The sequence below is a fragment of the Tasmannia lanceolata genome, unplaced genomic scaffold (genome assembly GCF_043159265.1).
Source record: "Tasmannia lanceolata isolate RefF3 unplaced genomic scaffold, GAP_Taslan_0.1 ptg000023l, whole genome shotgun sequence".
NCBI lineage: Eukaryota > Viridiplantae > Streptophyta > Magnoliopsida > Canellales > Winteraceae > Tasmannia > Tasmannia lanceolata.
Genome location: NW_027518700.1, coordinates 21831125 through 21848699, shown reverse-complemented (window position 1 = coordinate 21848699; position 17575 = coordinate 21831125). Strand labels below are relative to the sequence as shown.

Genomic DNA, 17575 nt, shown 5'->3' with positions numbered 1-17575 from the left:
ATTGCCACAGTAGTACAACTATTTAATTATGCCATGGTAGTACTAATACTAGGAAGCAAAGCCCCTACCACCATCCAAATCCATGTTGGTTGGAAATTTATTTGTTGTTTGTTCACTGTAATTTGAGCTAGGTGGTGGTTCAAGTTTTGTTACTTATTGATTCATATGTTTTACAAATTGATTGGGTTTTTCTTAATCTGTGTTTTCTCATTTCTGTGTTATAGTTCTTCGTGTTTGAAATCTCCATTTCAAAACAAGTGGTCCAAAGTCCAAACAAAGGAGATCTTGTCTAAACAAGCGGTTAAAATTACAAAACAAGTGGAAGAGCACGAGCAATTCATCAACAAGGTACCTTCTTATTTTTGTTTTTGTGGTCTATTTTGATCATTTATTTGGGTGTTTGTATTAATGGGGCTTTTCTTATGTTCATGTGAATAATAATCATTTGGGTGGTTATGTTGGCAAAATGGCAGATGTTTGTGGGTTTCTCATGTTGATTTCATCACATTAAATTTTATTTACTGATCATTTTGGTAACTTTTATTCATTTTCTTATTAGAAGTCAAGCATGGGAGATACCTCCAATCCTACTGTCGAACGTAGCATCGAACAACCTGCACAAGAAACCTCTGGATCAAAATCAAAGGGAAAAAAAAGCCTTACAAATCTGATGTGTGGGATCACTATATTAAAATTGCAAAAGTGGAAGGAGCAAAGTCTTCTAAGGACAAGGTAAAGTGCAATTATTGTGGTGTTGAATACGTGCATGGTAGTGCTAATGGGACTAGTACAATGCGCACACACTTACAAATATGTGAGAAGTATCCCTACAATAATGACAAGTGACAAAAGCTTCTATCTTGGCAATCAGTGACACAAAAAGAATGAGATAGTAGTCTTGTCTGTTGGAAATTTGACCAAGATGTATGTAGGGATGCGCTTGCAAAGATGATAATAATAGATGAGTTGCCCTTTAAATTTGTGGAGCACGAAGGATTTCAGTATTTTTGTAGTGTTATGCAGCCTAGGTTCAAGTTGATCTCTTGTTTGACCGTAGCTAGAGATTGCTTAACTTTGTATGCTGTGGAGAAGAAAAAATTAAAGAATTTGCCTCACTACGGATATATGGACTTCTTTGCAAAACATGTCATTCATGTGTCTCACCGCTCATTTTATTGATAAAAATTGGAAAATGCATAAAAGAATTATCAATTTTTGTGTTATTGCTAGTCACAAAGGTGATGCCAATGGAGGGGCAATAGAGTCGTGCATGCTTGATTGGGGTACTGAAAAATTATGCACAATAACTGTGGATAATGCTAGTTCTAATAATACTGCTATTGCATCTTTGAAAAGAAGAATTGTTAAGACAAATGCTAGTTCAGAGAATTGTTTGTTGTTGAATAGTGATTTTTTGCACATGAGGTGTTGTGCACATATACTAAATTTAATTGTGAATGATGGTTTAAATGAGGCGAAGATGTCAATCAATAATATTCGTGGGGCAATGAGGTATATTAGGATTTCTCCTGCTAGAAGCCAAAGATTTAAGGAATGCGTGGAGAAGGAGAAAATCACATATAAGGGTCTTCTTTGCCTAGATATTCAAACAGGATGGAACTCAGCATACCTTATGTTAGATGCTGCATTGAAATTCCAAAAAGCCTTTGAATGGATGGCCGAAGAAGAATCATCATATTTGATTGATCTAAATGATGCGGTTCCTACAGAATTTGATTGGGATAATGCTTGATTATTTCATAGATTTTTGAAGTCCTTTTATCATATGACTACTCGTTTGTCTGGAACTTTGTATGTGACTTCTAATATATATTTTCATCAAGTGTGTGTTGAAAAAATTCTATTTGATTGGTAAAAAAATGTAGATCCATCTTTGAAATTAATGGCAATGAAGATGAAGGAGAAGTTTGATAAATATTGGGGAGATATAGAAAAGGTCAACATGATGTTGGTTGCGGTAGTGCTGGATCCTCGATACAAATTAGAGTATGTGACATTTTGTTATGGAAGACTTTATAGTTCTGAAAAGGTTGATTTACTTGAAAGGAGAGTGAGGGACACATTGAGTCGTCTTTTTGAGTATTACCAAAAGGTAGACTCACTCTCATCATCTTCAAGTAGCACACCTAAAGTTGCAAGTGACATGGATGTTGATCAACCAAGTGTTGAGGGATGTGAGCAAGTAAAGTCAGATTTCATGTCGGATTTTAGAAAGAAAATGAAACAAGATAAGGGTTTGGAATGCAAGACAAAATTAGATAGATATTTAGAGGAAGATGTTGTGGAGGGAGGGTCGACATTTGAAATATTAGATTGGTGGAAGTTAAATTGTTCCAAATTTCATGTTCTCTCATTCATTGCACGTGATGTTCTAGCTATTCCTGTTTCCACAGTTGCCTCGGAGTCGGCTTTTAGTACGGGAGGTCGAGTACTTGATAAATTCTGTAGTTCTCTAACTCCTAAGTTAGTCGAATGCTTGATTTGTACACAGGATTGGTTGCAAGCTTCACCAATTCCTATAGATGTTGAAGAGAACTTACATGAGCTAGAAGATTTTGAGTCAGGTATTTTTTTTCTCTTTGTTTTAATTTTTAACTTCTTGTTGGCAATTTTAATTAATGCCAATTTGTGTAGTTATCGATTCTAATACATATATAATAATTTTACTTTTTTGTAGGCATAACTACGGATTTTGAAGCTTTTGATCTTCACTCTTGAGTAACATAACTCTTGAGTTACTTCATTCATGGTAAGATTTGAGGAAAAGAGGTGCAAGATTTTTTTTCTTTTCTATTTGCCATTTTGCATTTTTATTTTGAAACCTTCTTGGGATCATTTGAATTCTTTCATGTAATATCAATGGAGGAACTGAACTATGAAGCTGAGATGTTTTACTTTATCATGTGCTGTCTGTCCAGTTTGATAATAGAATGTCAGAAACCATGAGTCCTAACAACTAGGGTAGAAATGCCCATTGCTCACTTAACTGCCATTTTCTTTTTTGTGTTTCTGTTGTCAGGCATCGAAACTCTTCACAAAAGCCGTCTCTCTCCATAACACAAGGACTGATTATTGGATTATCATAAAGGACAAGGTTGTGGTGATGGCTTCATAATTCATATCATTCCCAGTTTGGTGTTGTTTAGATGGAAGTTGGAACTACCATGCTTATGGCACACTATACTTATTACTTGATGTCATGTAGGTATATGATGTTACTCTATATGTGGAGGAACACCCAGGTGGTGATGCAATATCATATCTTTTGTAGGATACTTGGTTCTTTTCCTGTTTTGGTGTGAATGTTGTTTCCTTTCCTTTTGAATCTTGATACAGGGACTAAAGTACATTTGACTATTTGAGGGTTTTACTATTTGGGTTCAACTATTTCTTTTACATATCTTTTTTGAATTGGATTCATTTGTGAACGTAGATAATATTTTCACCTAATATTTGCTATGTAGACAGTTGCCTATATCATCTGGGATCTTGATAAACTTGCTGAGTGGTTGACTACTAGCTAGGTTTTATTATTTGCAGCATAGATTTTTTGTTATGCTGGATACTCGTTGACCCTTGTTCCCAACAAATTTATGCATGATAACTATCAACACCTTCTCCATTACATATGCACATCCATTTGGTTTATATGAATGAAACAATTATATACTACATATACTGGTATGCAAATCATAGGGTGATTTGATAAAACTTACAAATTCTTGACTGTTTACCAGGTCCCAGCTTTGAGTATCGTCTCTCTTTTGGCTGCTGGATACCTTTTACACACATGAAATTGGATATGTGTGTGTGTGTGTGTGTGTGTGTGTGATACATATACCATTCAAAATACACACACACATATTATGTCTTTTTCTATTTATGATTGCCCATTACTTATAGGAAAAATACAGATAAACCGTGAACCGAACCAAACCGAACCGGTTTTGACCGGTTCGGTTTGGTTCGGTTCAACTGCCAATCGGTTCAGTTACGGTTTCGAATCCAGACCGAACCATGTGCAGCCCTAGTAAGAAGACCATGCCCCAGAAGGGGACACGAAGCTTGAGAGAGCTTTGGATGTGATGATGGTTGGGCTAATTTCTCAGAAAGATGAACCATTAAAATTCAGAATTTCCTTTCAGTTAGTTGAATACTATCCTGGTTAAGAAATGTTATTCTAAACACCTGTCAAGAGGAAAAATCCCACTTCCCAATTTTCAATATCCAAGAGAGCCGTTATTCTAGATTACCAATCCCAGGTATTGGATCAAGGTTTCAGTTATCAAAATCTCTAGAAGAAAAGACCATCAGTCTCTTTGCAAAAAATCTTATTGAAGCTTTCTGAAAGTGTTCCTAAACCATTCTCGTTAGTCATGCTTCTTCATTCCTAAGGTTTGTCGTCTCGTCATTCGTCAAAGTCTTAGTTTCAAATATCTTCATCGGGTACGATCTCTATTATCCCCGATTTCATCATTCATTGATTTCAAGAAACTAAAGTTCATCCAATTCAACTTCAAATCGAATTCAAGTTCATTAAAAATCTCCAAATTCTCCATCTTCAAAGTCATCAATTAATCAACAATTGATCAACCAAGCAATCTGAATTTGATCTCCCATCTCGCTTGCAAACAAGTTAAATCTCTCTGACTCCATGTAAATATGATATTTCATTCTCTCTGAGTCCATTTGAAAATGGTCACTTATTATTTTTTAGCATCATACAAATGTGATGTCTCATTTCTATGAACTCCGTATAAATACGGTATTTCATTCTCTCCGAGTCCATACAACTATGGTCCCTTATTCTCTTTGAGCATCATACAAATATGATGTCTCATTTCCTTAAACTCCGTATAAATACAGTATTTCATTCTCTCAGAGTCCGTTCGAAAATGATCTCTTATTCTCTTTTAGCATCATACAAATGTGATTTCTCATTTCCACGAACTCCGTATAAATATGATATTTCATTCTCTCTGAGTCCATTCGAAAATTGTCTCTTATTCTCTTTGAGCATCATACAAATGTGATGTCTCATTTTCATGGGAATTCGTATAAATACGGTATTTCATTATTTCTAAATCCATTAAAAAATGGTCTCTTAATTCTCTTTGAACATCGTACAAATAAGATGTTTCATTTCCTTAAACTCCGTATAAATAAGGTATTTCATTCTCTCTGAGTCCGTTCGAAAATGGTCTTTTATTCTCTTTGAGCATCATACAAATGTGATGTCTCATTTCCATGAACTCCGTATAAATACGATATTTTATTCTCTCTGAGTCCATTCGAAAATGGTCTCTTATTCTCTTTGAGCATCATACAAATATGATGTCTCATTTCCATTGGAATCCGTATAAATACGGTATTTCATTATTTCTAAATCCATTAAAAAATGGTCTCTTAAGTCTCTTTGAACATCATACAAATATGATGTCTCATTTTCTTGGAATCCGTAAAAATACGATATTTCATTCTCTTCGAATCCATACAATTATGGTCTCTTATTCTCTTTGAACATCATACAAATATGATGTCTTATTTTCTTGGAATTCGTAAAAATACGGTATTTCATTTTATCTGAGTCCATTAAAAAATGGTCTCTTAATTCTCTTTGAACATCATATAAATATGATGTCTCATTTCCTTGGAATTCGTATAAATACGATATTTCATTCTCTCTGAGTCCATTAAAAAATGGTCTCTTAATTCTCTTTGAACATCATACTGTAGACACCCCATTTTGACAAGGCCCTAAATTCCCAAAAATTAAATAAGAACTTCAAAAATCCAATGAAATTCCCAAATTCCTATAGGCCTGGGCCCAGAATGAGGGGAAGGCCTGAGTCTTTGAGCATCTTATTGCGCATATTCCTGGGTACAAATTCCCCAGGAGGTTGTCAGTATTCTCGAGAATCCCCCTGCAAAATTTTAGGACAATCGGGCGAAAAATGAAGAATAAGACAGGCGAAGTATGTGCGATAATCAAAGCTGGGTTGTGGTAGGGTGAATTATCAAAGCATGGTTGTGTGGATATCCCCCCTTTTTCCAAAAAAGACAAGATATTTTGTTTGGCAAAATGGTGATTTGCCATCCTTGGAGGGGCAATGTTGGAATTCCAATAATACTTAGGGTGTAAGCAAACCCTAATGGCCCTTGGATCAAATCAAATGGTCAGGATCGTTTGAAGAGAAGAAAATTTCTACCCTTGTTTTCCAATCAGCCCGGTTAAAAATTGTCAAAGAATACACTAGGGGCGGTTGTCCAGGGAGGATAGGGGGGAGAAAATTCGGCATTTTCCCATATATGTCGTCGGTTTAGGGTTCGAGAGAAAAGGGGGGAGCCTCATTTTACTTTGCAAAAAATCGAAACAGAGAGAGGGAGGAGGAAGAAAAGCCGCCGGCCATCCACCCTTTTCCGGCAACCCCCATCTTCCACCACCTCCGCCTTGCCCTCTCTTCCACCTTCATCTCCATCTCGACCGTCTCCTCCTCCATTTTCCCCTTTCTCTGCAACCACCACCTCCTCCATCTTCTCCTTCGTTCACAACCACCGCCAGCCAGAATCCGGCAAGGACAAACCCCATCTCCGGTAAGCCATCCCCGACCCCAACCTCTACAACCCACCTCTCCTCAAACCCGTTTTCCATCTACCACCACTTTTCTGCAAACCCAAAACCCATTTTTCGAAAAACCCAAGCTCCGGCCACCCTACAACCTCCGGCCACCATCCAACCTCCGGCCTCTTCCCAGCCACCCTCACACCTCTGCAATCCTCCTCCATCTTCTCCTCTAAACCCCCCTTTTTTCTTTTTTTTCTTTTTTTTCCCTCTCCTCCTCCGGCCGAACCCACCACCATTTCCTCCTCCACCGAGCCGCCACCTCCATTAAACCCCCTTCTCTTCCCACCTCGCCGCGCCTCCACCATACCCGAACCACCTCCATCAGCCATCGCACCCCACAACCTCTGCAACCCCACCTCCACCGTCGGCCACCACTTCCACCTTCACCCATTCTACCCAAACCCATTTTCGAAAACCCTACCTCAGCCACCCATCATCATCTCAAAACCCATCCCCAACCTCCATTAAACCTTTCATCCACCACCACCACCTCTACCATTTCCCCTTTTTTTATTTTTAAAACCCATCTTCCACATTTTTTTTTCTTTTTTCTCTACCTCCATCGCCGGATTTGTACGCAGAGAGGAGAAGAAGAGGGGAAATTGCAGAGGAGCTTTGGCTCCGTCATCACCTCCATCGCCTTCTCCGGCCGGATTGCCGGAGCTCCGGCCAGCATCACCACCTTCTCCATCTTTTCCCTCATCATAGCCTCATCTTCCTTCATTGAAACCCCTTTTAAGCACCCAAAACCCATCAATCCCAGACCAATGCCCCATTCCCATCAGGTTTAACCCCTTTTTGTTCCTACCTGTTAGCTTGAAACCCATTCGGACCTCACCCATTTATTTCACCTCTAAAACAAAAAAACAAAAAAATTACTCCACCAAGATCCAAACCGACCGTCATTACCACCTTCATAACCCATATCTGCCCTTGGAACCCACCCCTTCCACCCTCACCGTTTCAATACCTTCTCCCACCAACTCCAATTTATATCTCCTAAACCGCGGCTCATTCCCATTTTGAATTACCCAGACAAATACCGCCATCGTCCCTCTCACATCGGGCTGCGTCTGTTGCCTTGGCTTGTCCGTGAATCCACCATTGCTAGCGGACTTCCCAAAGAATCAAGGAACTGTCCGTAGCATCAACCTACTGTAAGTGTAGATCGCCACCTTCAAATCTCTTTGTGCCTTGTTCTTGATCTTATGATATTTTAATGTGCATATCATTGCTGCTAGGATGGTGCTGCGATTTACATATGTTTTGTGTGGAGTTCGAATATAAAAAAAATTTTATTATGCGAATAAAGGGTTGTTTTGCTGCAATTTTCCAATTCATGTTTTGTTCGATCCATTTTTCTATATAAAGGGATTTCGATTTCATAACAGATTTTACAAAATCCTGTAGGTTCGGGGATAAATTGTTAGCGAAAGGTAAGTTGGGCTCTCAGAGTATTGTTCTCTTTAGTTGTTTATTTCTTCCGAGCAGTTGTGATTTGAAAATTGTGCCTTGTTACCAAGTGGTCCAACTCTTGTCTTTGGAAATCCCCAAATGCGAGCAATTTCGACTTACCGGACTCATGGTATATTGTTTTCTGCTCGGGTGTGCAAAGGGGTCTGCCGGTTTTACATGCTCGCCACCCAATGTTCTAAGCTTTAGATCCATACATAGATCTCTCCTCTGCTCTGTGTCGATGCATTTGGGGAATTGTAGCTTCCATACTCGGATGGGTAGGTTTTCAAGCTATGTTTTATCACTTCTTTTCCTCTGCGTGTGCGTGCGTAGAACTTCAGTGCGAAATTGTTAAATTTCTGGGCAGTTGCTCTTGTCGAGGAGCCCTTCAAGAACTTGATCTTTCTTCTCAATTTAGTTCACAGCCCTGTGGGCAGCTAGCGCCTTGAAATAGAGTGATTTCTATAGGATCATCGAAATAGAATAGTGGCTACTGGGTCTGTTTAGACTTTTGATCTCACCCTCATTTTGTTTCTTTGATGTATGTGTTTTAATTCTTGGACTTTGATTCATTGGGTCTCGGTTATGCTTGGTTTATTGATTTCTGAAGACAGAGTCTAGTCTCTTATTACTGTTTTTACTCAGACTCCATGGTACGGAGTGGATGTCCGGTACTAGCTTCCTTTCTTTTACCCTACCATCATAGAGTTTAGTAGCCCGTCCTATCCATCCTAGGGTTTGGGGAGTCTGTCCTACCCTTGTAGAGTTTAGGATTCCGTCCTTCCATCTTTCAGAGTCAGTCTTCAGCATAGGAGTCGGTCCTTCAGTCTTTCAGGAGTCTGTCCTATCTTCATAGGGGTTAGGATTCTGTCCACCCTCTCATCAAGTCGTGTGTTTTTCTATCCACTCCTGCAAGGTATAGGATGCTGTCCAACCTTTGCGGGATATCAGGAGTCAGTCGTACCCTTACGATGATAGGGTTCTGTCCTCTGGTGTCAAAAATTCCAAAAAATATTTCAAAAACACTTGAAAATTCAAAGACATCTAAAAATCAAAAATCTCAAAATCTCGAGTCATTAGGGGTAGTCAAGTCCGAACTACGGATGGCTTGATCCCTAGCTGAGGGGTACGTAGGCAGCTCAGGCGTGCAGCTGGCATCCTGAGTCCAGTCACCTTTTTTTTTACACCATTTTTACACCCTTTCACCTTTTTTTCATCACCATTTTACAAATATTTCTCACCTTTTCGTCCGAACTACGGATGGCTTGATCCCTAGCTGAGGGGTACGTAGGCAGCTCAGGCGTGCAACTGGCATCCTGAGTTCAGTCACGATTTCACAACTTCCATAAGCTTCAAAACCTTTCAAACCTTCCAAAGCTTCAAAAAATCTTCAAAATAACCTTGCAAACCATTTTCAAAAGATCTTCCCATAGAGTTAGGAGTCTGTCCTGATTTTGTGGATTTGCTGTGTCTTGTCGTGTGAGTGTCCTCAGAGTTAGGAGGCCTCGAGTCGTGGTCGGCTAGACACTTAGTCGAGCTGATGGCTAGACTAGGACGCGCTTAGAGAGCCCATGGTTTTCCTTAGGACACACAACCTAGTCACACATAGGGTGTAGGGTCCACTTGCATTAGTTAGGGCATATAGGGAGTCCTAAAAATTACCATTCACTCCAACTTAAATAATGGCGCAAGAAGCTTTAAAAACTAGTCAGGTCTAGTTTGATCGAGTCTAGGATAGCGGTCCTAGAAGGTTAGGCATTGTAGTTTAGCATAGGTCGCCGAACTACGTTGGTTCTGATTCTTCCCGAGGCCGGGATACGTAGTGCAGCTAGGATGGATGGCCATCTTGGTCCGACTCAAGTATCGCATTAGAGTCTAGGGTTTGTCATATTGTATGTTTTGCTGTGTTTTCTTACTTTCCTGTACAGATCCTATACCTTTAGCTGTAGCATGCATGTGTTTGTCCACCAGAACATAGACACCAATTAGGCATGACACTCATAACCTAGCTATTCTTAGGTGGCATGTCTTTCGTTTCTTTTTTCTTTTGTGTATGCTTCTTATTCATCTCCGAGACATGCATGATTAGCTAGACGTTATCTCGGGGATATTCGTTCCCATTTCGCATGATTTTTGCCCAAAACTCTTCAAAGTTAATAATAAATGGCATAAGAGACCAGGTGCTTGCACTTGGGCGAATTGGGGGCGCCTAACCCCTTCCCCATTTGTCATCAGGCACGGACCTTTTGTATCTTTGGTTATCTGTTGCGACAGAGCACAGCATGGGATCCAGGGCCTACTTCCTTGGATGGCGACTCTTTCTTTGTTTAAGGTACGCCTCGAATCCGGGCTAGTCCCCGAGTCGAGAGGTATCTCATTTTACATCGCCGCTCATGCTGTGAGGGGCACTCTTTCGAGAGTTCCTTGGCGGAGCTCTCCTTCACGTGGATGATCGCGAGACTCGCGTGGGGGCACGTCCCCCCGCCTCTCTCGGATCGGGGTCCACAGATTGGCGACTCTGTTGGGGATCTTTTGAAACATTGCCTAACTCTGTAAAAATGCCATTTTAATTAATTTTGAAGAAATTTGGGTCAAAACCAAGTTAAATGGGAACTTTATCGTTAGAAATCCAAGGGCACCAAGTAGGTGCGTAAGTAAAACAAGGGATTCACACACTGCACAGTATGCATTGTCATATTTTTTATTTCTTTCATTGTCTTTCATTGTTTTTCATTATTGGTTCCACGGGATAGATTCAATGCGTGCCCGACTGGGATGTTATTACACCCTGATGGTACTGTTGAATCTATTTCCAAGCTATGCGCCGGTGCTGCAGCCGTAGACATTGGGCGTACTTTTGTCAACAGCAGCCGATGAGCAATGAAGCATACTATGTATAACATGGGGCGTACTTGTGTTATACATATTAAGTATGGTTCATACCCATAGTACCCGATAGATTGAGTCCGGAGCCATACGTTGTTTTATATATTATGTATATACTTACTGACTTAGTGAAACCCAACTAGGAAGTACCCGTGTTTATTTACATCTATATTGCATTCATATGAGGACGAACATATTGCATTCATATGAGGACGAACATGTGTTGCTTACACATGTGAAGCCTAGAGTTAGGAGCCTTGTCCCATTTGTAGACTAGGATGGCTCACCTTGCGTGGCTACAGCGCGGTCCTAATACACTCATCAGTCTGTCACGAGTCGAGACCTCCTTGGCTCCGCTAGATTAGACTAGGGTTGGTGCCCCTGGTTAGTATATATATATATATATATATATATATATATATATATATATGTACATATTTGTTATTAGATTAGGGTTTACTTCCTAGTTAAGTTTTCCTTCATAATCTAATCAATTATTCTTCTCTATCCATTCTGTGGATTATCATCAGATGCTTGGCTCTTTTGGCCATGATCTATCTCCCATGTGCTTGATCATTTGATTGATCCTGATCAGATGTACTCCGCATGTCGATTATGAGTCTATCTTGCCATTATCATTACCGGAGTGTGTGTTCTTGCTGAGAGCCCTGCTTTATCTTGACCATGACGGCATACTCTTCATGTTTAGTTTCTGAGACCCTCCTAGTATAGCCGTCATGCTGCCGATTTTTTTTTAGAACCCTTGAGCGTAATCATTATCCTTTTGGGTTCGTTGACAAACCATGTGCTTACCTTACCACATCTCCTAGTATAGCTGTTATGCTGCCGAATTTTCTCCGAATACTTTGAGTGTGGTCATCATCCTTTTAGGCTTGTTGACGAACCATGTACTTGCCGTACCACATCTTCATGTACAGTTGTTATGCTGTCGGATTTTTATCCAAGGGAAGGATGTCTTTGTGCTGCCTTTTGTTTCAACTTGCGCATTACATTGTCATGCGATTAATTCTCATTGAGCCTAGTGTTTATGGTATCCATGACAGGAGTCTTAGTCACTCGTCTACCATCAACCTCAAAAGAGCTTTCATCTCTGAACTCGCTTGATCTAGCTAGTCCGTTGTACCTATTTCCTCTCACATTACCCAGATGGCTGAGTAAACTGAAAATCTCATCTTAACAGAAATGAGAGAGATGATGATGATATCCATGACCTGATAGACAGGGATCCCCTCATTATTCTTGAACTCAAGTGCTTCCAAGAACCCTACACCTAATCGTGTTGCACCTCCTACACCCACCATGGGAACCACTCTACCCTTTCAACCCTTCATAGATCTCACCACCTTTACCTGTACCACCTCTGGGCTAGAAAATGATTGGGAAGGAAAAAGAAAAATGTCAGAGCTTGAACTCCTTGAAAACATCATACCAGAGAAAGCCTTGCCATGGTCAGGTGCTAAAGAACAATTTGAGCTGGGTCAACAGAAACCAAAGAGGCCCTCTCTTCTGAGATTCTAACTCCAGGATTGCTCTCACCAATCATTATCATCATTAATGAAGGCACGTTGTCCTTGAACTTTTAGCGCCAATCCGTTGCCTCCGATGAAGTGCCTCATCTTTGAAATTTGTTTTGAAGTGTGTATACCAACCCCCCTGTCAAAGTTGGTAAGTCTAACCATGTCAATATCAATTCTAAGTACGTTGTGTTTATTGGTCTCTCTCATTGTGAGCCAATATCCAGTCTTTTGTTGAATTTGATGGAGAGCCTATCGTGGCGCGTCAAAAATCATTGTATGTACTTCAAACATTCAATGCAATGAACATTTCATTCCAGTGTCGTCAATATTCTTGTATATTTTCGCTCTTGGATCTAATGTTAATAAACAAATTAAGACACCCTCCTCGGAAGAGGATGCCGATGAAATTCTCCTCGAGATTTGAAAGATAATCAAACGAGAGGAAGAGTGTCGAGCAAAGCCACTTGAAGATGAAATCGATACCGTGGATAGTGGTATCGAAATCCGAAACTCGGGAAATAAGGATTGGCAAAATTTTATCTCCCGAAGAGCGCAAAGAATCGATAAACCTATTTAAAGGGTTCAAAGAAGTGTTGCTTGGTCCTATGAGGATAAACCGGAAGCATGCCTTGGCACTGTTCAACGTAAGTCACCCTCAGCTTCAGACATCAGGTCGAAAGAAGAAAAATTTCAAATGAAGAATACCAGACATCAAATGAAGTTAATGAGAAATTGAGAGAAGACTTTCGAACAACAAAGTCATGAGCATAGAACCTGAACCCAAAAAAAAAAAAACTTGGGCTATACATTCCGATGGAATTTTAAGTCAAAGTAATCAAGGAGTAGGGGCATTCCCGCATTTCAAGTGAAAAAAGAAGAAGAATGAAAAAAAGAAGAAGATAGAATCCAGAGAAGAAAGGAGAGGGGAGCATGCCCCACGTCAACTCCTCAAGAACGTCAGAATCGCAAAAAGAGAGCTGATAAATAGATTGAAAGATTTCAAAATCTTCAGCATTCAGAGAAGACCCAGAGTCGTAGAATCCCGAATATCAGTGCGAGATCCCAAAGAAAAAGTGGGAATTCAATCAGTCTAGCTTGCACAGTGCAGATGAAGTCTTGCCAGGAAATGCCGCCAGACTCCTCAAAAAAAAGAGAAAGAGAAAAAAGTTCAAAGCCATTGAACCGTAGTCACTCAAGAAGCTTGTATGCCAAAACACCAGAAGGCCATCCTTGGACGCCTGCGCTTTAAACGCCAAAAATCCCAAGTTTAAAAAAAAATCCTTTTGCAAATACCTTCAAGCCTCAACAAAATCAAACATTCTTTTCAAACACCCTCAAACCAGGGGCATTTATGTCCAAACTACGCGGACCTGATCCCTTTCTACAGGGTACGTAGGCAACCTGATCAATTCAGGTTCGGTCAACCTTTGGAATAAAAGTCAAATTATTCCCTTTCAACCTTTGAGCTTAAAAGCCAAATCATTCTGTTCTAAACCCAGCGAAGTATGCAGACCTGATCCTCCATTTTTGGAGTACGTAGGCAACCTGACCAATCCAGGTTCGGTTGAAACTTTGAAATCCAAAATAAATATTCAATCCTTTTGAACCCAAGCCCGCCTAGAAAGTCCTTCTGGTGAACAAGCAGAGGTTTAAAGTCAAGAAGAAAAGACGATGGAGTCTGAAGACCCGCTAGGCTGAAAACCCGAGAGGGCGGTCTAGGCAAAATTTAGGGTCATTCACCCGCTAAGTTGACAACTGAAAAGTCGGCTTAGGCAAAAATTAGGGTATCAAGCCCGCTGGATTGAAAACCCGAAAGGGCGAACCAGGCAAAAGTTAGGGCAAGCGGTCCGTCAGATTGAAAACCTGAAAACGCAATCTAGTCAATGGCAATGACTTCCAACAAAAAGCGAATCATTGAGATGGAGAAACAGTCTTCAACCAGGGTAAAATCTCGGAGTCCAAGTAGTGCCAGCAAGCTTACTTTAACATTCCTCTAAACTGGGGGCATTGAAACCGAGCAATCCAAAATGGATAATAACCATGACATAAACACCGAAAGAGGAGAGTAGTGCCTCTTGACATGGTCTTCGAAATACTCTAAGAGTGGCCAAGCCATACCCTTGAAAAATAACACATCGGATCCAAGAGTGAGTCGAAAGCGAGTCGAGTCCTTCGAACAATAAGAATCTTCTTTGATTGAGTCATTGGAAATCTGTTTCTCCTTAATATTTGAGTTCTCTTTCCTTGCAAAGTCCAAACTGTCGGGTGCTAGAAGAATGGGAGTGTGCCCTCCAAAGTGCAAAGAAAATTCAGAGTAAATCCTGGTTTAGGTATCAGAAGGGGCGAGAGACATCTTGTTCAAACCTACCAGAGACCTTAAGCCTCCAAAAGTGAGCAGTACGAAAGAAGGGATTTTCAGACTCAGCCATCATGGTGATTGTCCTACTCTCTCCATACAAAAAAAAATACTGTGCAACCTCAAGCCTTCATGAAACGATGCATCTTTCTTCAACCATCATTGTCCTGCCTCCTTAAAACTCCTGTCATGGAAACACAATATACTAGGGACATCTTGTATGACGTTGTATGACTTGCGTCATAAAAGATGTCAAGCACACAAAGGCAATCAGTAACAATGTCTCCAACAAGTTAAGATAAGAAGGGTACGAGCACATCTCAAGCCAAACCTCTAAACTCCTCAGTTGAGTCCACTCTTCAGAAGAGTCAATTCTCCAAGAAAATCAGTTTCTCTAGCGGAGTCTAAAATTTGCTCACGCAACCTTCAATCCCAGGCAAAATTCAGTTCTCTCAAAAAAAATGGTCAATACTCAAAACCTCAGCAAGTTACTTGTGTCTGGTTCTCAGCAGAGATCGCGCACTCCTAAAGTTCTCGGCAAGAGACAATCAATCCTGTAAGGGAATCGATCGAAATCTCGATTTCTTGAATCAAAATTGTTCCTTCTTGAGTTTCGTGTTCTTGATTCCTAGAGTGGTTTGATCATGATAACTATCTTATCATTCCGCTTTGTTCATCTGTCAAGATGCTGTCTTCTCAGATCCCAATTTAGGAATGATCATGATGCCGTCTAATCATTCCGTTTTGTTCATCTGTCAAGATGTTGTCTTCTCAGATTCCAATTTAGGATTGATCATGATGTTGTCTAATCATTCTGCTTTGTTCATCTGTCAAGATGCTGTCTTCTCATATCCCAATTTAGGTTTGATCATGATGCTGTCTAATCATTCCGCTTTGTTCATCTGTCAAGATGCTGTCTTCTCATATCCCAATTTAGGAATGATCATGATGCCGTCTAATCATTCCTTTTTGTTCATCTGTCAAGATGCTGTCTTCTCAGATCCCAATTTAGGAATGATCATGATGCTGTCTAATCATTCCGCTTTGTTCATCTGTCAAGATGCAGTCTTCTCAGATCCCAATTTAGGTTTGATCATGATGCCGTCTAATCATTCCATTTTGTTCATCTGTCAAGATGCTGTCTTCTCAGATCCCAATTTAGGAATGATCATGATGCCGTCTAATCATTCCATTTTGTTCATCTGTCAAGATGTTGTCTTCTCAGATCCCAATTTAGGAATGATCATGATGCTGTCTAATCATTCCGCTTTGTTCATCTGTCAAGATGCTGTCTTCTCAGATCCCAATTTAGGTTTGATCATGATGCTGTCTAATCATTCCGCTTTGTTCATCTGTCAAGATGCTGTCTTCTCAGATCCCAATTTAGGAATGATCATGATGCCGTCTAATCATTCCGTTTTGTTCATCTGTCAAGATGCTGTCTTCTCATATCCCAATTTAGGAATGATCATGATGCAGTCTAATCATTCTGCTTTGTTCATCTGTCAAGATGCTGTCTTCTCAGATCCCAATTTAGGTTTGATCATGATGCTGTCTAATCATTCCGCTTTGTTCATCTGTCAAGATGCTGTCTTCTCAGATCCCAGTTTAGGAATGATCATGATGCCGTCTAATCATTCCGTTTTGTTCATCTGTCAAGATGCTATCTTCTCAGATCCCAATTTAGGAATGATCATGATGCTGTCTAATCATTCCGCTTTGTTCATCTGTCAAGATGCTGTCTTCTCAGATCCCAATTTAGGTTTGATCATGATGCTGTCTAATCATTCCCCTTTGTTCATCTGTCAAGATGCTGTCTTCTCAGATCCCAATTTAGGAATGATCATGATGCCGTCTAATCATTCCGTTTTGTTCATCTGTCAAGATGCTGTCTTCTCAGATCCCAATTTAGGAATGATCATGATGTTGTCTAATCATTCCGCTTTGTTCATCTGTCAAGATGCTGTCTTCTCAGATCCCAATTTAGGAATGATCATGATGCCGTCTAATCATTCCGTTTTGTTCATCTGTCAAGATGCTGTCTTCTCAGATCCCAATTTAGGAATGATCATGATGCTGTCTAATCATTCCGCTTTGTTCATCTGTCAAGATGCTGTCTTCTCAGATCCCAATTTAGGTTTGATCATGATGCTGTCTAATCATTCCGCTTTGTTCATCTGTCAAGATGCTGTCTTCTCAGATCCCAATTTAGGTTTGATCATGATGCTGTCTAATCATTCCGCTTTGTTCATCTGTCAAGATGCTGTCTTCTCAGATCCCAATTTAGGAATGATCATGATGCTGTCTAATCATTCCGCTTTGTTCATCTGTCAAGATGCTGTCTTCTCAGATCCTAATTCAGGTTTGATCATGATGCTGTCTAATCATCCTCTTTGTTCATCTGTCAAGATGCTGTCTTCTCAGATCCCAATTTAGGAATGATCATGATGCTGTCTAATCACTCCGCTTTATAATCTCCAAATCCTTGAGTGGCTTAATTACAGGCTGTCTAATCATTCCATTCTGCAATTTGCGAGAATCTGTCTCGTCAATTCATCTTATCATTCCTTCTCGATGAGAATCTGTCTCGTCGATCCATCTCGTCACCCCCTTGCATCCCTTTCGTTTGTAATCTTGGGCCAGTCAAAATGTGTTGTCTGCTCGGCTTTGGCTTCCGTGCGACAAGCACACTCT

At 40.2% G+C, this 17575-nt stretch overlaps 1 protein-coding gene across 1 annotated transcript; it reads left to right on the top strand.

Annotated features, from left to right (window-relative positions):
- The first annotated feature begins 1192 nt into the window (after window positions 1-1192).
- LOC143855934 (zinc finger BED domain-containing protein RICESLEEPER 2-like) lies at window positions 1193-1753 on the top strand. Its single transcript, XM_077365980.1, has one exon. It carries the CDS (start codon window positions 1193-1195, stop codon window positions 1751-1753), a length of 561 nt encoding a protein of 186 aa, XP_077222095.1.
- The last annotated feature ends 15822 nt before the right edge of the window (window positions 1754-17575 follow it).

Excerpts from the sequence above, each read along its gene's own strand:
- LOC143855934 (XM_077365980.1), top strand. The coding sequence starts at position 1,193 with ATGCATAAAAGAATTATCAATTTTTGTGTTATTGCTAGTCACAAAGGT.